The following is a 17,776-nucleotide window of genomic DNA, read 5'->3' on the forward strand; positions in this document are numbered from 1 at the left end:
AACTGTTAAAGATACAGGAGCCCTGACCTACTTTCCATATGGCCACCCTACCTAAGACTTAGCTACTGACAAAAAGTGCTTTGAGCTACAATATGTTGGTATTATGGTCCCGCCTCTTTTGCTTTTAGCTGCTGGAACTCTCTCTCTCTCTCTCTCTCTCTCTCTCTCTCTCTCTCTCACACACACACACACACACACACACCAGAATTTCTGAGATTGAATTCAGCCCTCCAGCTGAAAGAGGTCCCCCGTCCCTTGCTTTAGGATTTGCATTTATCAGAAGGAAATTCATTAATTTTGGCATTAAAGCCTTTTCTAAAAAGCATGTAACCAAATTATCTAGGCAGGCTCTTTCATAAAATACAGATGCAGGCTGATGGCTGTTTAGCCAAAGCTCTTATTACAATGAAGGTAGTTATTACTTGGACGGCTTTAAAGGGGGATTAGACAAGTTTATGGAGCATAAAGCTATCAATGACTATGATGGCTGTATGGGATCCTGCGATTTCAGAGCAGAGATTGCCTCTGAATATAAGTTGCTGGGGAACAGCAGGAGGTGGGTCCTGCCTTCTTCCACCTCTTTGAATCCCAGGCTCACATGTGGGTTCATATGGGTGGCTTTGGGCAAGCCCCAATGATTCGACCTCTTATTTGTGCAACAAGTGCTCAGGCAGCCCTAGCAGGTGCCGCACAATGGCAGAAAGGCCACAATGTTCAGTACTGGCCCCCAGATACAGCATCTTGAACATTCCAGCCTTCATTTAAGAACAATAACGTTCTCACAATTGCAAAGTTTGAAAGGCAACATCTAGTGAGGTGTCAGAAGGTCAGAGAGGTTCACACAACACCCTAACCCACACTCTGTGGTTAAGTGTGGGTTGTTTGCTGAACCATGGGTTAGCGTGTTGTCCAGACGCAGCCAGGGTGGCTTGTTAACCATGCAGTGTGGCTTGTTAACTACCTTGAACGACCCAACAACAAACCATGTGTTTTCAAGGTGGCTCGTTCGAGAAAAATAACAACCCACGGTTCGAAACAACCCACACTCAAACACTGAGTGTGAATTAGTGTGTTGCATTAACAGCCCTAGCGGCTTCTGTGCCCCTCCCTGTCATTCGCAAAAACAGGATGAATTATGCCAAAATGCAAGCGGGCTGCCCTCTATCCTACGCATCCCATGATTCCTTCCTCCTGCCCCCAGTCCTCGAGGCACAGCTTAAAATATATGTTTGCCCACAGATTTGACCCCAGAGGGAACTTGCTGCCTGTCCAAGCCCAGAGGAATTGGGCCGCCTTTGGTCAGCCAGGGCCCTGATCCGATTTGGTTTGCTTGTAGCTGGCAGGCTTTGATTGGGCAGTGTGTGTTTTGCACGCCTGTGTGCGAGTGCAATCTGATAAGCAGTCTGGCTCAGGCGCGGGGGGGGGGGGCAGGGAGAAACAGGCACCATTGACACTCCTCCCTCTCACACCTCCCTCTGCTGCTACGTCCCTCCAAGGATGTTTCTTCCCCAGGGGTAAATGCCACCTGCTTTCCAAAGCCTCCAGCCCCTTGAAGATTAATCTCCCTTACCAAAATGAATTTTGCTGAGCGATAAAATGTCGCTGCAGTATAGTTCCTCCTTATTTCCTTGCTAGTTCTTAGTGCGGGCAGAGATTGATCACACCAGATATTTGGGATGGGGGGGGGGCCTTGAGAGATGCAGGGCAGGGGCTGGAGCAAACAGCAAGCTGCCCTCCTGTTGGTCCTCGTGCTGGTTTTGCAGGTCAGAACGAGAGGGCTGCACCGACCCATCACCAAAGGTGCAAAAAGCTTTATGCAAAGGTGTTATCAGGAATAACTTTTCCTTCCTTCCTTAAGAAACCAAAGGCCCCGTTCAGAAGACACCTTAAGCCACGGCTTTTCTCTGCATGGGCGTCTCCTGCTGTCTTAAAGTCATCAATGGCAGCTTGGGCTGATCTTGAGGGGCTAGGAGTAAACAGTTTGGGCTCGATCTCTTAAATCACTTAACAAGCTTCTCCTTTATCACGAGTAATCTCTTGAGCATGGATTACTGCTGGTAGTAGTTTGTTCTCAAAATAATTGGGTGCAATTTGCCTCCGTTCCAGGAGGTCTACATTTGAGGAGTTGGGGAGGAAGAAGAAGAAGAAGAAATGTACCACTTTTTTTACTTTTTTTTAAATAATGAGACTTGGAAATTGACTAGAACAGTAAACGGTTAAAGGGGGATTGAGAACAAATTAACTGTGGACATAACCTTCTAGATTCTGCTGCTTGTGTAAGAATAAGCTGTAAGCAGAAGGCTGTGCAATGCTGGTATATTGACAGTTCCTGGGAAGAGTTATGGATGGGCTTAAAGTTTTAAACCTCTTGAGGTTTCTGTTTCCTGGAACCTTATTTGTCCTTGGCATGAATGTCTCATGCAATGCCCCTTCTCACCCTCCTTCCTCCAACAACAACAACAACAGCAAGGGAATGAACGCTGTTCTCCAATCACACTTCCCTAAGCCAAGTTAAGGCAGTCCTGCCAAGGCATTAGCATAAGAATATGTGGAGAAAAGCCATAAGCCAGCTTCTCTCAGTTGGCAGCCCGTCAGGTGGCAAGATTTGAAGCTGAAACCTTTGACTCGACCGGTTAGTCTTTACTCAGTTGGTTTAAAGGAGCAGCTCCGGTGGCTTAGGAGACTCACGAGGAGATGCCACGTGTGTATGTGTGTGTGTTTGTGTGTTTGTGTGTGCGTGTGTTTTCATGCCAGACGCAGACACGTACTTTAGCGTAATCCACTTCATCTTCCATTTCCCCAGATAGTGCAGGGCTTGCCTGTAAAGAGAAATTACATGTGATGTGAAGGGAGAGGGCAGGGTGGGGAGAGAATGCGGAGATGTAGACCAACACAAAAGAGGTAGCTTTTTGCAAACGAATTACTTAAACTGAGTCCTAAGTCCCTGCAGACGAGCTGGAATCCTTTCTACCTTCCTTGTGCATCTATTAAACTCCCTTCTCTTTCATTTATTTGGTTGTAAATGTCATGTTTCATCAACCTTATAAGGCAGGGCAGGGCAACCTGCAGACCTAATTTCCAAAGCCTCTGCAAGTGATCAGTTCAGGCCTCTGGCAAGAGGGCTCTTTACCCCCTCTCCGGCAGCCTCCTCGGAAGAAAGAAACGTAGGAAGCTGCCTAACACAGAGTCAGACCATGTGTCCCTCTAGCCCAGTTTTGTTGACACTGACTGGCAGCAGTGGCTCTCAAGGGTTCAGGGAGAATTCTTTCCTCGCCCTTCCTGGAGATGCTGGGGATTGAGCCTGGGTACCACTAAGCTAGAGAAGAGGACAGCAGAAAGAGAGACCGATTACTCCCAGGGAATGTTGCCCTTGCTAGAAAAAGATTCCCTGTCCCTGACCTAAGACCGGGATGCTTGAAACTGATACGTTTCAGAGGTTCTAGACTTCAGCCAGCCGTCCTTAACCCAGTACCCTCCTGATGTGTTGGACTACAACTCCCAGTATGCTCTAATCAGCATTGTGAACCGCCCAGAGAGCTTCAGCTATTGGGCGGTATAGAAATGCAATAAATAAATAAATATAGTCCGACACATCTGGTAGGCACCGAGTTGAGGAAGGCTGAGTTTCACTGCAATTTCCAATGCAATTTTCAGTGCCTTGAAATAAGTCCCATTACACTCAGTGAGGCTTACTTCTGAAGACAGAGGTCTAGAATTGCAGCATTCCCCGTGTTATGCTGAGTTGGCATCAGATTGCTTAGACCGGAGGTGGAGAACAATTTTTAAGGGAACTGAACGTGGTATGAAAGCGGCATCCTTGCTTGTGGTGTTCCTGCCCATTTCTTTCCACTCCATCATGTTCATGCTATCTTCACTCTGAAAAAAGCAGTTGTCCAGGCACAGAAGATGAATTCCCAGGGTGTATCGGCCACATCTCTCTTTTCTCACTTTCTCAAGTCATTCACAGGTCGCTTGTTAGGGGAACAACACACTTCATCTCCCTTTGCCTGAGGGTTGTTACTTCCAATCATGAGTTCATGTGTGTACTGCTTTACTTAGAGCTGATTCAGGCTGTGTCTCAAGGTCCCTGGAAACAGGAGCGGATGCAGAGACGGCGGAGTAAGCTCCATGTCCCTCACCTTCGTTCTTGTACTACCACAGGTACAAGCCTCAGATCACCATTTGCCGCCCATCCTCAGGCAAGCTGTCTTTTCCACTTCCTCCCTCGCCTCCAGGTCCTACATAGCTACCTGTTAATTTGTTTGATTTGGTGGGAGGGGTAAGTTTCAAAAGTTGAAGGCAGCTTTGTGACCAACTCATAGGCCAGCCAATCAGTGCTTTGCAGAGACCTGCTCTTGAGAAGGGTAAGAGGTGGCTTCGTGATCAACACAAGGGCCAGCCAATCAGCATTGTGCAAATCCAGCTTCTGCTCAACCTGGTAAAAAACCAGTTAAGCCCATAGAAAGCTGCCTTATTATACCAGGTTAAAATATTAGTCCATGTAGCCCAGTTCTGTCTATCCTGCCTGTCAGTCGCACTGCAGGCCTCAAGTAGATGGCCTTTCCCATCACCTGCTCCCTGATTCTTTTAAGTGGAGATGTCAGCAATTGAACCTGGGACCATTTCCATGCAAAATATGTCTTCTACCAGTGAGTTGCAGTCCCCATTATTTTCCCTTTAAGCTTAAACTGCAGGCTTATGGCTGAATTGATGTAGATCTGGATGCACTCTCAGACACCTGCGGTTTGGACCTTGTCCCAGTTTGGGGGCATAGATTTCTGTGCTTGGCTTTTGTCTGTCGGTTCTGAGCCGTTCAGTCTGAGCATGAATTGCCGGTATGCCCTCTCTCAATATGCCTGTGACACATGATGACATCTGATTCAGGACAAATGTGAGCAATTTTGTCTGCAGAATGTAACACAAATTGGTCATGGTGAGCCTTCAAGGGTTCCGTCCAGTCTCCTGATCCTACGTAGAGCAGGCTTTTCACCACCTGAAATAGCTTTGCTGGATTAATAGTAGGCACAATAAGGAAAGGAATTAAAAATAAAACTTCCGATATCATACTGCCATTATACAAATCCATGATGCAGCCACACTTGGAATACTGTGTACAATTCTGCTCACCATACCTAAAAAAAAGAAGAATATTGTAGAGTTGGAAAAGGTGTGCAAAAAGCAATCAAAAGGATCAAGGGGCTGGAGCAACTCTCCTGTGAAGAAAGGTTACAACATCTTAGACTTCTTAGCCTAGAAAAAGAGCGAGTGAAGCGAGACATGGCAGAGGTGTATAAAATTATGCATGCTGTGGAGAAAGCGGAAACGGAGACATTTTTCTCCCTCTCAATACTAGAACACAGGGTCATCGCATGAAGCTGATTCGTGAGAGATTCAGGACAGATAAAAGGGAGTACTTCACGCAGTGCATATGGAATTTGCTTCCACAGAATGTTGTGACGGCCCCCAATTTAGATGATTTTTAAAGGCAAATTCATGGAGGTTAAGGCTATCAATGGCCACTAGTCCTGATGGCTATGTGCTACCTCCAGTATCCGAGGCGAGATGCCTACCTACACCAGTTGCTGGGGAATATGGGCAAGGTGCTGCTGCACTCACATCCTACTTGGGGGTTTCCCACAGGCAGCTGGTTGGCCACGGTGTGAACAGAGTGCTGGACTAGATGGACCCTTGATTTGATCCATGTTCTTACATTCTTAACATTGTGCAAATGCAAGGATGGTGGCTTAGTAGGATTTCTTTGCCACCACCACTGCTACAAATTAAGCCCTACAATGGTTTCTCATGCTCATCCATTTCTATGTTTGTTTGTTTGTTTGCCACCTGTACTCTAGTGGTCAACCCAAACTCATTGCAGTCACCGTGAGCAATAGTACCAGTGCACACAGAGGGGTCCTCATTTGATCCAGGCCAACAAAGTCTTTGTGGGTTGAAAACTAAATGAAATTCTCTTAGTGGCTGAAATTACCAGCATTTGTATTTGGAAAGCCAACACAATTTGCATTCCTCCAAACTCTTCTATTTTCTTTCTTTCTTTTTTTGCTTTCGGCTTACTCACTTTGTCCTTCCTCTCTTTCTTAAACAGGTCTTCAAGAGCAAAGTCCTAGAGCTCGGAGAGAAGCTTCTGCCAGCCTTTAATACTCCGACGGGTATTCCACGGGGAGTCATAAACCTGGGCAGGCAAGGCACATATCGTTACTTTCTTGGCTTTAACAAAAGCACCATCTAGTAAAAGAACAGGAGAATCCTGTTAGGTCAGACTGGGGCCTCATCTACACCAAGCAGGATATTGCACTATGAAAGCGGTCTATGGTATGTGTCAATGGGGCCCCAATAGTCATCAGTGCACTTCAATACCGCTATAAAGCAGTAGTGTGGCTCCTGCCTTTTATATGCTGCTTTCATAGTGCAATGTCCTGTGTGGTGTAGATTAGGCCTAAATGTCGACATAGTCCCGTTTTCCCTGCTTCCAACATTGAGTGGTCGGATGCCTCCGGGAATCTCATAAGCAGAGCATGGTGGTGACAACATTCCTCTGTTGTTTATCCCCGGCATGTGGCATTAGGAAATTCACTGTAGTTGTTATAGCTGTATTGTCACCCACTCCAGTACTACAACTACAGTTCTACAATGACCACCTCTGTAAGGCTTACCTCTGCGTTGTATACTCAGGCATGAAATAAAGCTGGGTGTTGTTGTTTTTTAATAATAGTAATAACAACCACATTTATATCCTGCCTTTATTCCTCTTGCAAGGAATCCTTTGCGACTCACGTGGTCCTCCTGTCCATTTTATCCTCACAACAAACCTGTGATGTTAGGCTCAATGACTGGCCCAAATTCACACAGTGAGTTTCGTGGCCAAGTGGGGGACTTGAACCCAACGTCTCCTGAGATCCAGTGCAGCACTCTAACCACCACATCAGCTCTCAGAGAAACGATAAATAAGTGGGGCTGTCCTTTAGGGTGGTCCAGAAGCTGCAGCTAGTGCAGAATACAGCTGACCTGCTGTGGTCATGTGCCACTCCGTAGCAATATGGAACACCTCTGCTGAAAGTTCTGCACTGGCTGCCCATTTGCTACTAGGCCTGTCTATAAAGCCCTGAACAACTTGGGACTGGGATACTTCAGGACACACCCTTTCCCTTATCATCCTGCCCAATCACTGAGTATTCTGAAGAGGTGGTCCCATGTGGGTCGGAGAACCGCTTCAAAACCACCAGGCCCCCATCTATACGTCAACGGGATTGATCCTCATTGAATATAAACCCAAATTTTCGTAGATTTGAAGCTAGGCAAAGAGCGTCACCCTGCAGCAGCAACAGCGATATATCTCCTGAATTTACTGCTCAGAATATGCAGTCATACGAGAGCCCTTGTGGAGTGAAGTTGCTCCGGTGGGCGTGAACCCTTTTTTTTTTTTGGTAGTGCAGTTATTAATGCGCACATACAAGGCTACAGAACCCTAACGTTTTATCTGCGGAGCTCCGCAGATTCATATAAGAAAAAAACCGGGGGAGGGGGGGAACGAATGAGGCAGCAGAGCAGGATGCGAAAGGGGGACTGAACATGTCTCCTACCTCTGGCTTCCTGTTCCCCCCTCTTTGTTTTAATTTTATAAGCTCTATCTGCGGAGCTCCGCAGATTCATATAATTAAACATGAAAACGGCGGGAAGGAACGAGGCAGCCAGAGGAGGACGCGATAGGTGGGAAGGCGGGAAATCAGCCAATCACTTTGTCCTGCCCTCAAAGCTACGTCCAGATTTCAAAATTCGGTTTAACTCCCCCAACGACACATAACTATAATGCAGTGCAAACTCGAACGTTGATCCAAAAGCTGTGGTAAAACGCATCTACGAATCTGCGCGTTTTCCGGTTGAAAACCCGGCGCTGCGGCGAATGGGCGGCTGCATCATGTGTCCTGAAACGTGAATCTGCACGTTTAGGTCGGGGTAAAGAAGCCGTATAGACATCCCCCAGGAGTAGGGTCTTTAGTGTGTTGGCTCCGGCCCTGCAGACTGCCCTGTTAACTGAGGTCAGGCATGCACCTGCATCACTTTGTTTTCAGCATTTGCTGAATTTCTTTTTGGCCAATCGTTTCCTGACAAATGACTAAATTCTAGCCCCTGTTTCATTGATGTTTCTGCTTTTATTGTAATGGGGGGGGGTTGTATTTTAATTCTGTGTACACCGCTCTGATATCTCTTGATATGGAGTGGATTATAATTTTTTTCAATAGATAAATAACCCTGAATTGGCCTAAACTGAAACCAAATCCGTTTAGATCAGTTTTGGGTTAGGTTTATTGGTTTCTGAACCCAAACTGGAACTGAACTGAACCATTTCCTTGTTCAAGACCTTCATTTTATAAGCCCTCTTAGCACTGTCAACCTCCCTCTTAGTGCTATCTTTTTATCATCACAAGTCCTAGTGTGATGTGGAGGGGGGAGGGGGAATTCTCTCTCTCCCCCCCACTTTCTCCATATCATACATAATTCATCCTGCCTTTCCCCCATCCCTGCCGTTCCCTCCCAAACAGTAGTTCTCACTTTTCGCTTTGCCAGCTTTCGCTCACCCCTGCAGCCAACTCTCCCACCCCCAGATACAGACTGGAGATCATTTTAAAAGTCTCCCTCATTCACTCCCACCCACGCGCAGCAGCTGAGGCCGAGAAGGGAGCTATGGAATGCTTCTAAGTTTGCATCTTCTGAAGGAAGAATGGGATCCATCCCACCTCCGCGGTGCCTTTACGTGACCCAGAGGCTTTTGGAAAATCCAGCTTCAACCCCCTTAGCGAAGGGAAGTGCAGCCTGGGCACCAGCCCCTGTACAAAAGGCCAACAGCTGCTAGGAGCATGTGCCCTCCTCCCTCTTGAATCACCAGAACTGCATCACAATGGCCAGCTGGTCTGAGCGCAGCTGCCAAAGGGCATTAGCTATTTGGGGACTATTGGGATATTTCAAGGAAAGCTTGATTTCCTTTGTTCTGAATCCCGTCTCTTTATTATAAATGCAAAAATGTAAATCCAGCTGGGTAGGGCAGGCGACTTGAGGCTTCAGGACAAAGAAAGGTCTAAATTGACGAAGGCGTTTGTTTGTTTGAAGTTTCTAGCTCTCATTGTTCCAGACATAAGTTTGAAAATGGGATCCAAGGATGGACAACCACCTGTGGCTGTGGTGGGGAGGGGGGAATAAGAAGGGAGGCAAATCACAGGAAATGTTAATTCAAAGGCACAGTCAGATCACATGTTTGAATTTCTCTGTCTTTCAATGAGGTTGCTATAGTGTGGTCTTTCCTAACCCAGATGTTTTGAACTCCAAGCCCCATCAGCCCCAGCCAGTACGGCCAGTGGTCAGGAATGCTGGGAGTTGTAGTCCAAAACAAATGGAAGGCACCAGGCTGAGGAAGGCTGCCAAATCGCCTGCAGTAGCAACAGCAGCAGCCAAAAAATGGTTAAACGCCCTAATTTTTAGTGAGCGAAGGTGGCAGCTGCCATACAAGTCTTTGCACACTGTCCTAATGTTATTCCAGCCTTTCAAGCAGCAGGATTTCTTGGAATTTTCTATAATTCCAGCCACGCAGACACCTCTACATATTTCAGGATTTCTCATCCCAGTGTGAAACTCTAGAACAGCCTTCCCCAACCTGGAGCCCTCCAGATGCATTGGACTGCAACTCCCATAATTCCCAGCCAACATGCTGACTGGGAATTATGGGAGTTGCAGTCCGACGCATCTGGAGGAGCACCAGGTTGGGGGAGGCTGTGCTAGAGGGCCTCATAGCCCAGTGACAGAACACATACTTTGCATATGTCAGAAGATCCATCTCCCATTGGAAAGATCTCAGACAGCTGACCTAGGAGGGGTCTGGGAAGGATCCCTGTTGCAATCAGTGGAGAGAGTCCTGGGCGAAATGGGCCAGTGATCTGTCTCTGTACGTGGGGATTTCCTCTGCCCATGTATCTGCCCTCCTCTTTTCATCTCACCTCACGGAAATCGTATCACTTTGCCTCCGCTCTGCCGTAACTAGTTTCATTTATCATCAAAGTCTGGTTCCAGATGCTGTTTTTATGAGAGCCCAACGTCTGCTTTTTTTAAAAAATCAGTCTGAATTCTTCACCAGCTAATCTTTGGCCAAAATGCCAGACCTTCCGTAATCCTTTGTGAAAGCACTTGAGAAGACAAGGCTATATCGCTCTAGACCAGGGGTGGAGAGCCCTTTTTTCGTTTGTGGGCCACATCCCCTCAGGGGCTCTCTGTCAAGGGCCATATGCTAGCAGTGGGAGATGGAGCCCCCTCTTTCTGCCATCCCCTTTTCTCTCTCTCTCTCTGCCTCCCCTTTCTCTTTTTCTGCTACTCCATTTTCTCTCTCTCTCTCTTCCGCCCCTCCTCTCTCTGTCATCCTGTTTCCATTCTTTCTGCCACCCCTTTTCTCTCTCTCTTCTTGCCACCACCTCTCTCTCTCTCTCTCTCTCTCTCTCTCTCTCTCTCTCCCTCCCTCTCTCTCTCTCTCTGCCACCCTCTTGGCTCCCTCCTCCCTGCCCAGCCAGCTGCTAAGAGAAGGACAGATTGCTCTTGGCAGAGGTCTGAACTGATCACTAGCAGTGGTCTTTTGAAATTACACGGAGGGCTGCCAGTTGCCCACCCTTGGTCTCGACATCCCCAAATGGCTCACCAATGACTTTGGCTAACACTGAAACATTGGGAGGCTTCTTGAGTCTTTTACAGTCTCCGAAAGAACAATATGCCTTGATTAAAGGGTACAGCGATGGTACGAGAGCTGAATGAGCCTATATGAGAGCATAAACCCAAGGGAGTGAGGGAAATCATTCAGCAGAGCGTGATGATGATGATGACGATGATGATGATGATCAAAGGAAATCAGCACACGCACTCCTGCTGCTAAACAAGGAGATGCAAAAGGCCATCCAGAGTCTCCCCGCCTTCTCCTTCCCCCACACTCCCTTTCAGATTTCTGTTCCTGAAAATCATAACTGGGGCCTGTTACTAGAGGCAAACTGAGCAGGATTTATAACCCAAGAAATTTCTTCCAACTTGACCCTATTAATCTTGCCTTAGCTGCAATGGTACAGGGGATGGATTGCTAGGCAATCGCCACCCTAAATACAGAAGAGGAGGAGGAGGAGGAGGAGGAAGAGGAATGTTGAGCCCAACATTTGTGCGTTTAATTTAATTTTTATTTCTAGAGCTCATGCACGAACTAGGCAGTGTGTATGAGACAAAGTAAGAGGCGCAGGCCTTGGCCTCCGGCGGAACGATCTCAGCCTAGGCACACGAAGAACGAGGATTGGAGGGAGAGGGAGGGAGGGAGGAGAAGATCTTCATTCATTTTGAAATGTGCAACCTGGCCTGCTTTTTTCCTTGAGGGCGACAGAGCTCAGCTGCTAGGGGTAGCCGTGACGCAGACTGGAGCCTCCAGCGTGGTGCCCATGGACAGCAATATGCCTGTGGACACTTCTCTTGAAGCCCTGCAGGTTACCTGCCCTTCCTGGGTTTTTTTATTTTATTCTTTATGGATTTTTTTTTAACTAAATGGGATGCTGGCATGCTGCCAAGTGGAGCTCTGCCCCACTCCAAAACTCAGCTCCCACCTGTGTGTCTTGTACTTCGGATTTTGGGCAAGTTACTTTCCTTTTAGCCTCACCATTTTGCCTTCTGGGAAATGAGTGTTTCATTGATTTATTAAAACATTTGTATCCCTCCCTATATCACTAGGATTTCAGGACGGCATACAGATAGAATCATACAAACCGTATAGAACAATAAATATACACTGCTAAAAACAAATTAAACCATTACTCAAGCTAAAATCAGTATAGAAGTTAATAGCAATAGAAACAGTTAAAACAATTAAAACCAAGTGTAGCCTTGGTGAATTTAGCCATCAAAGGGTTTGTTAAAATGCCATGTTTTAACTCGGTGCCGAAATAAGGTCAGCGCCAGTGCCAGAGGGAGGGTGTTCCAAGGCTGGTTTTCTAACCGGCCATGCCCACCATGGTAGCTGTTTTATGAATGGGCAACCCCCTCCCCTGTGCCAGCCATTTTGTGAGCGTGCCCATGACATCCTCTCAAAATTCCAAATGTGCCCATTGACTGAAACAGGTTGTGGATCCCTGATCTGAAAGGTACATCCCCAGTATGCCTTGGAACACTGCCCAGGCTGCTGGGTGCCACAAGATACGTAGGATCCCAGAATCTTAACAGCCTTGCAAGAGATCCCCGATTTAGCAGTGTTGTCTTCCAGATTGTGTGAAGCAAAATATATCAGGTCAGCCTCGTAACCAGTAGTTGAAGGGTGAGAGGGAAGGAAAGGTCTATATCAGGCTTCCACATTTCCGCGTGACAAGCCCTGGCCTTCCTCCCAATCTTAGTAGTGCATAGACGCATAGTACTGCCTGCCCCCTCCCCACCTCCAGGGTTCAGAGGAAGGCTGTGGGTGGGTGGGTTGCTGTCCTGCCAAGATGTCACATTCTCTGGCCTCGACCCCTCCCCTCCCCCAGCTCAGAGAAGGACTCCAAGGTGGGGGAGACATCGTCCAGTAGGACATCAATTGTTCCATGTGACCTTCCAGGCCAGAGGATGTGGTTTCAACAGACTTTTTGGACTCTAAGCCCCACCACCACCGTCAATGCAGTCCTCAATATCTACATGCTGTAGGAGCAGGCAAATTACAGAAATGCAGCCTGTGGTTAACGACATAGGGAGAGGCAGGATCTTGGTGACACCAGGTTTCAGTTTGGCTAACAGCCCCAAACTGTAGACTCCTGGCCCTTCCTTCTTTAACATTAAAGGAGGGGACCCTGCAAGGAGAGCTTTTAAATATAGGAGCAGCCATTGACCTCCAGCATCTTGTTTCCAAGGATGATCGGATCCCTCTGGGAAGGCCACGAGCAGGGCATGAAAGCAACAGATCCCTCCTGTTGCTTCTCCCCAGCAACTGGTATTCAGAAGTAAACTGCCTCTGAACATGGGGGGGGGGGGGTGTCCGTTGAGCCACCATGGCTAGTAGCTGTTGACAAGACACACACCTTTCATGAATTTGTCTAATCCCAAATCACTTTTGGAAGTAGATTGAAGGGGTAATTCTGCACCTGAGAATGCCTCATTTTAAAGTCCATTCTTCCAAGTTAGATTACTGCAATGCACTCTATGTGGGGTTGCCTTTGAAGACAGTTCGGAAGCTGCAGCTTGTGCAAAATGCAGCAGGCAGAGTGATAACAGGGACCAGAAGGTTCGAACATATAAGACCCACTCTGGCCCGCTTGCATTGGCTGCCTGTATGTTTCCGAGCCCGATTCAAGGTGCTGGTTTTAACCTATAAAGCCTTACATGGCTTGGGACCACAATACCTGATGGAACACCTCTCCCAACATGAACCCACCTGTACACTACGCTCAATGTCCAAGGTCCTCCTCTGGATGCCTACACCGAGGGAAGCTCGGAGGACGGCAACAAGAGAGAGGGCCTTTTCTGTGGTGGCCCCCCAATTATGGAACAATCTCCCTGACGAGATCCGCCTGGCGCCAACATGGTTATCTTTTCGGCGCCAGGTCAAGACTTTTCTCTTCTCCCAGGCATTTAACAATATGTAATTAGCACGGGTTTGTTTTTGTATGTTTTTGTGGTTTAAAATTGTATGCTTTTGTGATTTCAAATGTTTGTATATTGTTTTTAAGTGTTTTTATCTTATGTAAACTGCCCAGGGAGCCTCGGCTATGGGGCGGTATACAAATGTAATCAATAATAATAATAAACTAATAATAATAATAATAATAATAATAATAATAATAATAATAATAATAATAATAGTCCCTGCACCCACCCCGTTACTCCCCAAAAAAGTTGACCTCTCAGCAAATGAGTGGCCGTTTTTCAACCTTGAACTAGTGGCAGCCCTGGGAGTTTGGTGCAGAAGCCTTTTAGCGCCATCTTCTGCCTCCCCGCAGTTGGAGCAATGGTCGTTCCTCCCTTAAAACATATATTTAAAAGAGAGAGGAACATGAACAGCAATCTGCCATGCTAATCATGCTAATCAAGAGATCTCTGAAATCAGGCCTGCGTCTCTCCTATCATGAAAACCGCTGAGCTTCTCCCAGGCCAGCAGCTGCAGAGGTTATTTTGAGATCAAGCCCTGAAGCGAAAGGCTGCTCTGCAGACACTGGAGAGGCTGAGATGATTTTAAAACACTATAATCGAAGATGTTGTGTGGAGAGATTGAAACAGACAAGCGAGGCGACAAAGCCAAAGGAAGCGGCTTCCTCTTCGGCGCCTTAACGGCTCCCTGCCACGTCCGTAAGGCCCGGGGTTCTGTGTGCCGTTTGGTCGAAGACCAAAAGTAGCGCTTGGTTGCTTCTGGTCTTGGATGTGACGCTCTGGGTTTTGATTTCAAGACAGCTTTGGGTCACTTCGGCTGCCTGGTGACAGGTGATGCCCTGGCTAGCCCAGTGTTGTCTACTGGGACCGGCAGCGGCTCCCCAGGCTCTTAGATGGAGGCTTTTCCCATCACCTGGTACCTGGGATCTCTTTAAAAAAACTGGAAATGAACTGCAGCATGTGTGCTCTGCCACTGAGCAATGTTCTCAGCCCTGGGAAGGTGTTTGCTAAGAAAATTCCTCCTTCCCAACCCCAGGGATTGCAACGGGGCACTCCGCAGGGACCTCATGGCAAGGCCGGCAGTCTTTGGAAGGCTACTGATCTTCTCTTTGAGTGACCCCAGTAAGATTCCGAGGCGCCCCAGCTTGGAATACTCCAGGCCCAACTAGGGAGCTGCGAATAAGCCAAGGGCAGCCTCGTGCCAGGTCGGCAGAGGGGATCGTTGTGGCATTCTGCTTCGTGTGCTAAGGGATGAATGTTTTATTTTCTGCCCCTGCAGTGGGATGAGCTGGAGCTGGGGATGGGCGTCTGCAGGAAGCAGCATTTTAGCCGAATTTGGCAGCCTCCACTTAGAATTTCTGCACCTCACAGAGCTGTCTGGGAATTCAGTATATACCGAAAAGGCAAGTACTTCCTTTGTTCCTTCCGCATTTGCTTACAGCCGTTCCCACGGGACGTCGTAGAAGTTTGTCGGGTGGTGCTGGCCAGGACTGACGAGCGGGGGCCTTGTACTTCCACCTTCGCCCACCCCTTGCCTCTTAGTGGATTCGGAACTGAGCACACAGTTGCCTCGCTGGGCCAGGTCAAGGTTGTGACGGCCAGTGTCTGATCAGCTGCTGCAGGGAGCCTTCTCTGCCTGTGCTGTTCCTCCACCTCCTGGAGCGGAGACCCAGAGAGATCCATTCGGGTTAAGCCCCTTAGCTAAACCCAGCAATGGCAGTGGGTCGCCTTTTAACTGTCTTTCAGCAAAACAAGGCATTGCTGTTTCTACTGTCCTGTTTTACATAACGAGGACACTGCAGATCATTTGGTTGTGAAGCCCTCAGATAATCCAGCTTCAGAAGACAGAGTAGACTTTTCCCATACACCTTTAGGGCCAGGCGTTGGTTCTTTCTACGGGCAGCTGTATGGCAATGGCCGTTTCCAGAAGTACAGCTCTCTCCAAACGTTCCTAGGGCTGCAGAAGCAGCTGCTGAGAAGTCTGATGATGGCTTATAGCCCTGGGTGCAGTCTGTGTTTTGTGATTATGAAATCCCCTCTTTCCAAAGGATTATTGGAATTTTTTAGGAGTCACTTTCCGCTAACAATCTCATTAGATGTTACCTTGAGGTTTCGTTCTGTGTCCCTTGCTCTGCTGCTGGATTGCATCTCTCACTGGCTTCCCTCTACCCCAACAGCCCTGGAATAGTCCACTCCAAAGGAGAGAAATTGCTCCAATTAGAATGAGAATGAATCCCTTAAGTCCAACTGAAACAGATCGGACACTCATGGCACAAAACGCTCCGATAGTTCTCCCTGCTGTTTCTGCGAAACAGCTCAAGAACAGCCCGTTCCCAGGATATGTCCAAGGTTAGCGAGGCAGAATAGGGTGTCAAGGAGGACAAGATGCAGAGGGGTTGAAAGAGAGATTGGGAAACAAGAGAGGGACACCGAAGGTAGGGAAGCCACGGGAACAAAATAGAGAAGAGAAGTCATGCATGAAGCAGGGTAATGGAAAGGCTGCTATGTGGGGATGGTGACATGGACTGGAGGGTGGAATGAATGTGGGGAGAAAGGAAACAAGGAGCAGAAACACTCTGGAGAGGAAGGATAAAACCTTCGGGGAAGAGCAGCCATACTGAAATCTAGGATAGGGTGACCCTAGGAAAAAGAAGACACGGCTCCTGCATCTTTAACGTGGTATTGAAAAGGAAATGTCAGCAGGTGCCATTTGTATATATGAGGAACCTGGTGAAATTTCCTCTTCATCACAACAATTAAAGCTGCAGGTGCCCTGCCCTCTTTTAAATCTGGTCACTCTAGTATAGCTCCTGCAGCTTTCACTGTGGTGATGACGAGGGAATTTCACCAGATGCTGTATGCATACAAAAGACACCTGCTGAAATTCCCTTTTCTATGCAACTGTTAAAAGATACAGGAACCCGGTCCTCCTTTTCATTTGGTCACGCTACGCAAACATGCCTTTCTTAGGGTGACCCTATGAAAAGGAGGACAGGGCTCCTGTATCTTTAACACTGGTATTGAAAAGGAAATGTCAGCAGGTGTCATTTGTAGGCCTGCAGCACCTGGCAAAAGTCCCTCTTCATCACAAGAGTTAAAGCTGCAGAAGCCCTGCCCTCTTTTGTATCTGGTCAAGAGGGCAGGGCTCCTGCAGCTTTAACTCTTGTGATGAAGAGGGACTTTTGCCAGGTGCTGCATGCAGACAAAGGACACCCGTTGACATTCCCCTTTTCTGTACAACTCTTAAAGATACAGGAGCCCTGTCCTCCTTTCCATGTGGTCACCCGAATCTAGGATGAACTCAAAGGCGTCTTGTTCATGACATATCATGCAGTGTAAGGGGCGGGCTCTGAGTTTGTGGGGAGGGAATGAGGTTCTTAATGCTTTTCTAAGAAGGCCCATTGCATCTCCATTCTGTTATTAAGTCCGGCCAATCAATAAGTGTGAGAACTAGCTTGTTAATGGATTCATCCACCCGGAACATGCTGTAGATTAGAGCTAAAGCCGGGTGAGAAAACAAAGCACACAGGAGGAGCTGGTTGCAAATGGCCATCCGGAGGGAAATGGGCTTCCGAAAAGCAGATCAGCTCATTAGCTCTCAGCCGGAGACTTGCGGGTGTTTTTAATAAGAGCTTTGCCAATCTGCATTTGCTCTCGGGCCTGTCATTAATATGCCACATTCTTCCGTTGAGCCAGCACTGATGCAGACATAACACTTAATCCTGGGGTTTAAAAAAATAATTTTTTTAAAAAACCCACCTCCATCCTAACCCTAGTTTGTGGTCTTCCCCTGACAATCCATCTCAGGCTTCAGCTGCCATAATTACATTTGCTCAAGGTAGGCAGGCCGTTTAAACAGAGTGCATTGCAAACCATTGTTTGCGAACTCCATATTAAACCATGCTTTCTCACATCCTGATTTGTCGCCAGTCCTTAATCCCAGGTGGTATTAGAATTTAACACAACTGTGGCAAAGAAAAACAAACCATCGTTAGGCATCATGTCTGCAAAGGGCCAGTTTAGCTTGATTTTATAGAAAATATAGGGCGTACCAGAAGCCCCCACCACGAAAGCAAGACTCGCTGAAGTTCGTGGAATGTACACAAGAGCACCTGCCTGCTTTCTCCCTGTCCCGCAGCTATTA

At 47.6% G+C, this 17,776-nt stretch overlaps 1 protein-coding gene across 1 annotated transcript in view; it reads left to right on the forward strand.

Moving 5' to 3' along the window:
- The window catches only part of MAN1C1 (mannosidase alpha class 1C member 1), a 166,223-nt gene that overhangs the window by 125,989 nt on the left and 22,458 nt on the right, over positions 1-17,776 (forward strand). Inside the window, exons 5-6 of the mRNA XM_063140325.1 lie at positions 6,104-6,198; positions 14,912-15,035. Of these exons, the coding sequence (XP_062996395.1) occupies positions 6,104-6,198; positions 14,912-15,035 (219 nt within the window). The remainder of the gene's footprint in view (positions 1-6,103; positions 6,199-14,911; positions 15,036-17,776) is intronic.

This window comes from Elgaria multicarinata, chromosome 13, assembly GCF_023053635.1.
Source record: "Elgaria multicarinata webbii isolate HBS135686 ecotype San Diego chromosome 13, rElgMul1.1.pri, whole genome shotgun sequence".
NCBI lineage: Eukaryota > Metazoa > Chordata > Lepidosauria > Squamata > Anguidae > Elgaria > Elgaria multicarinata.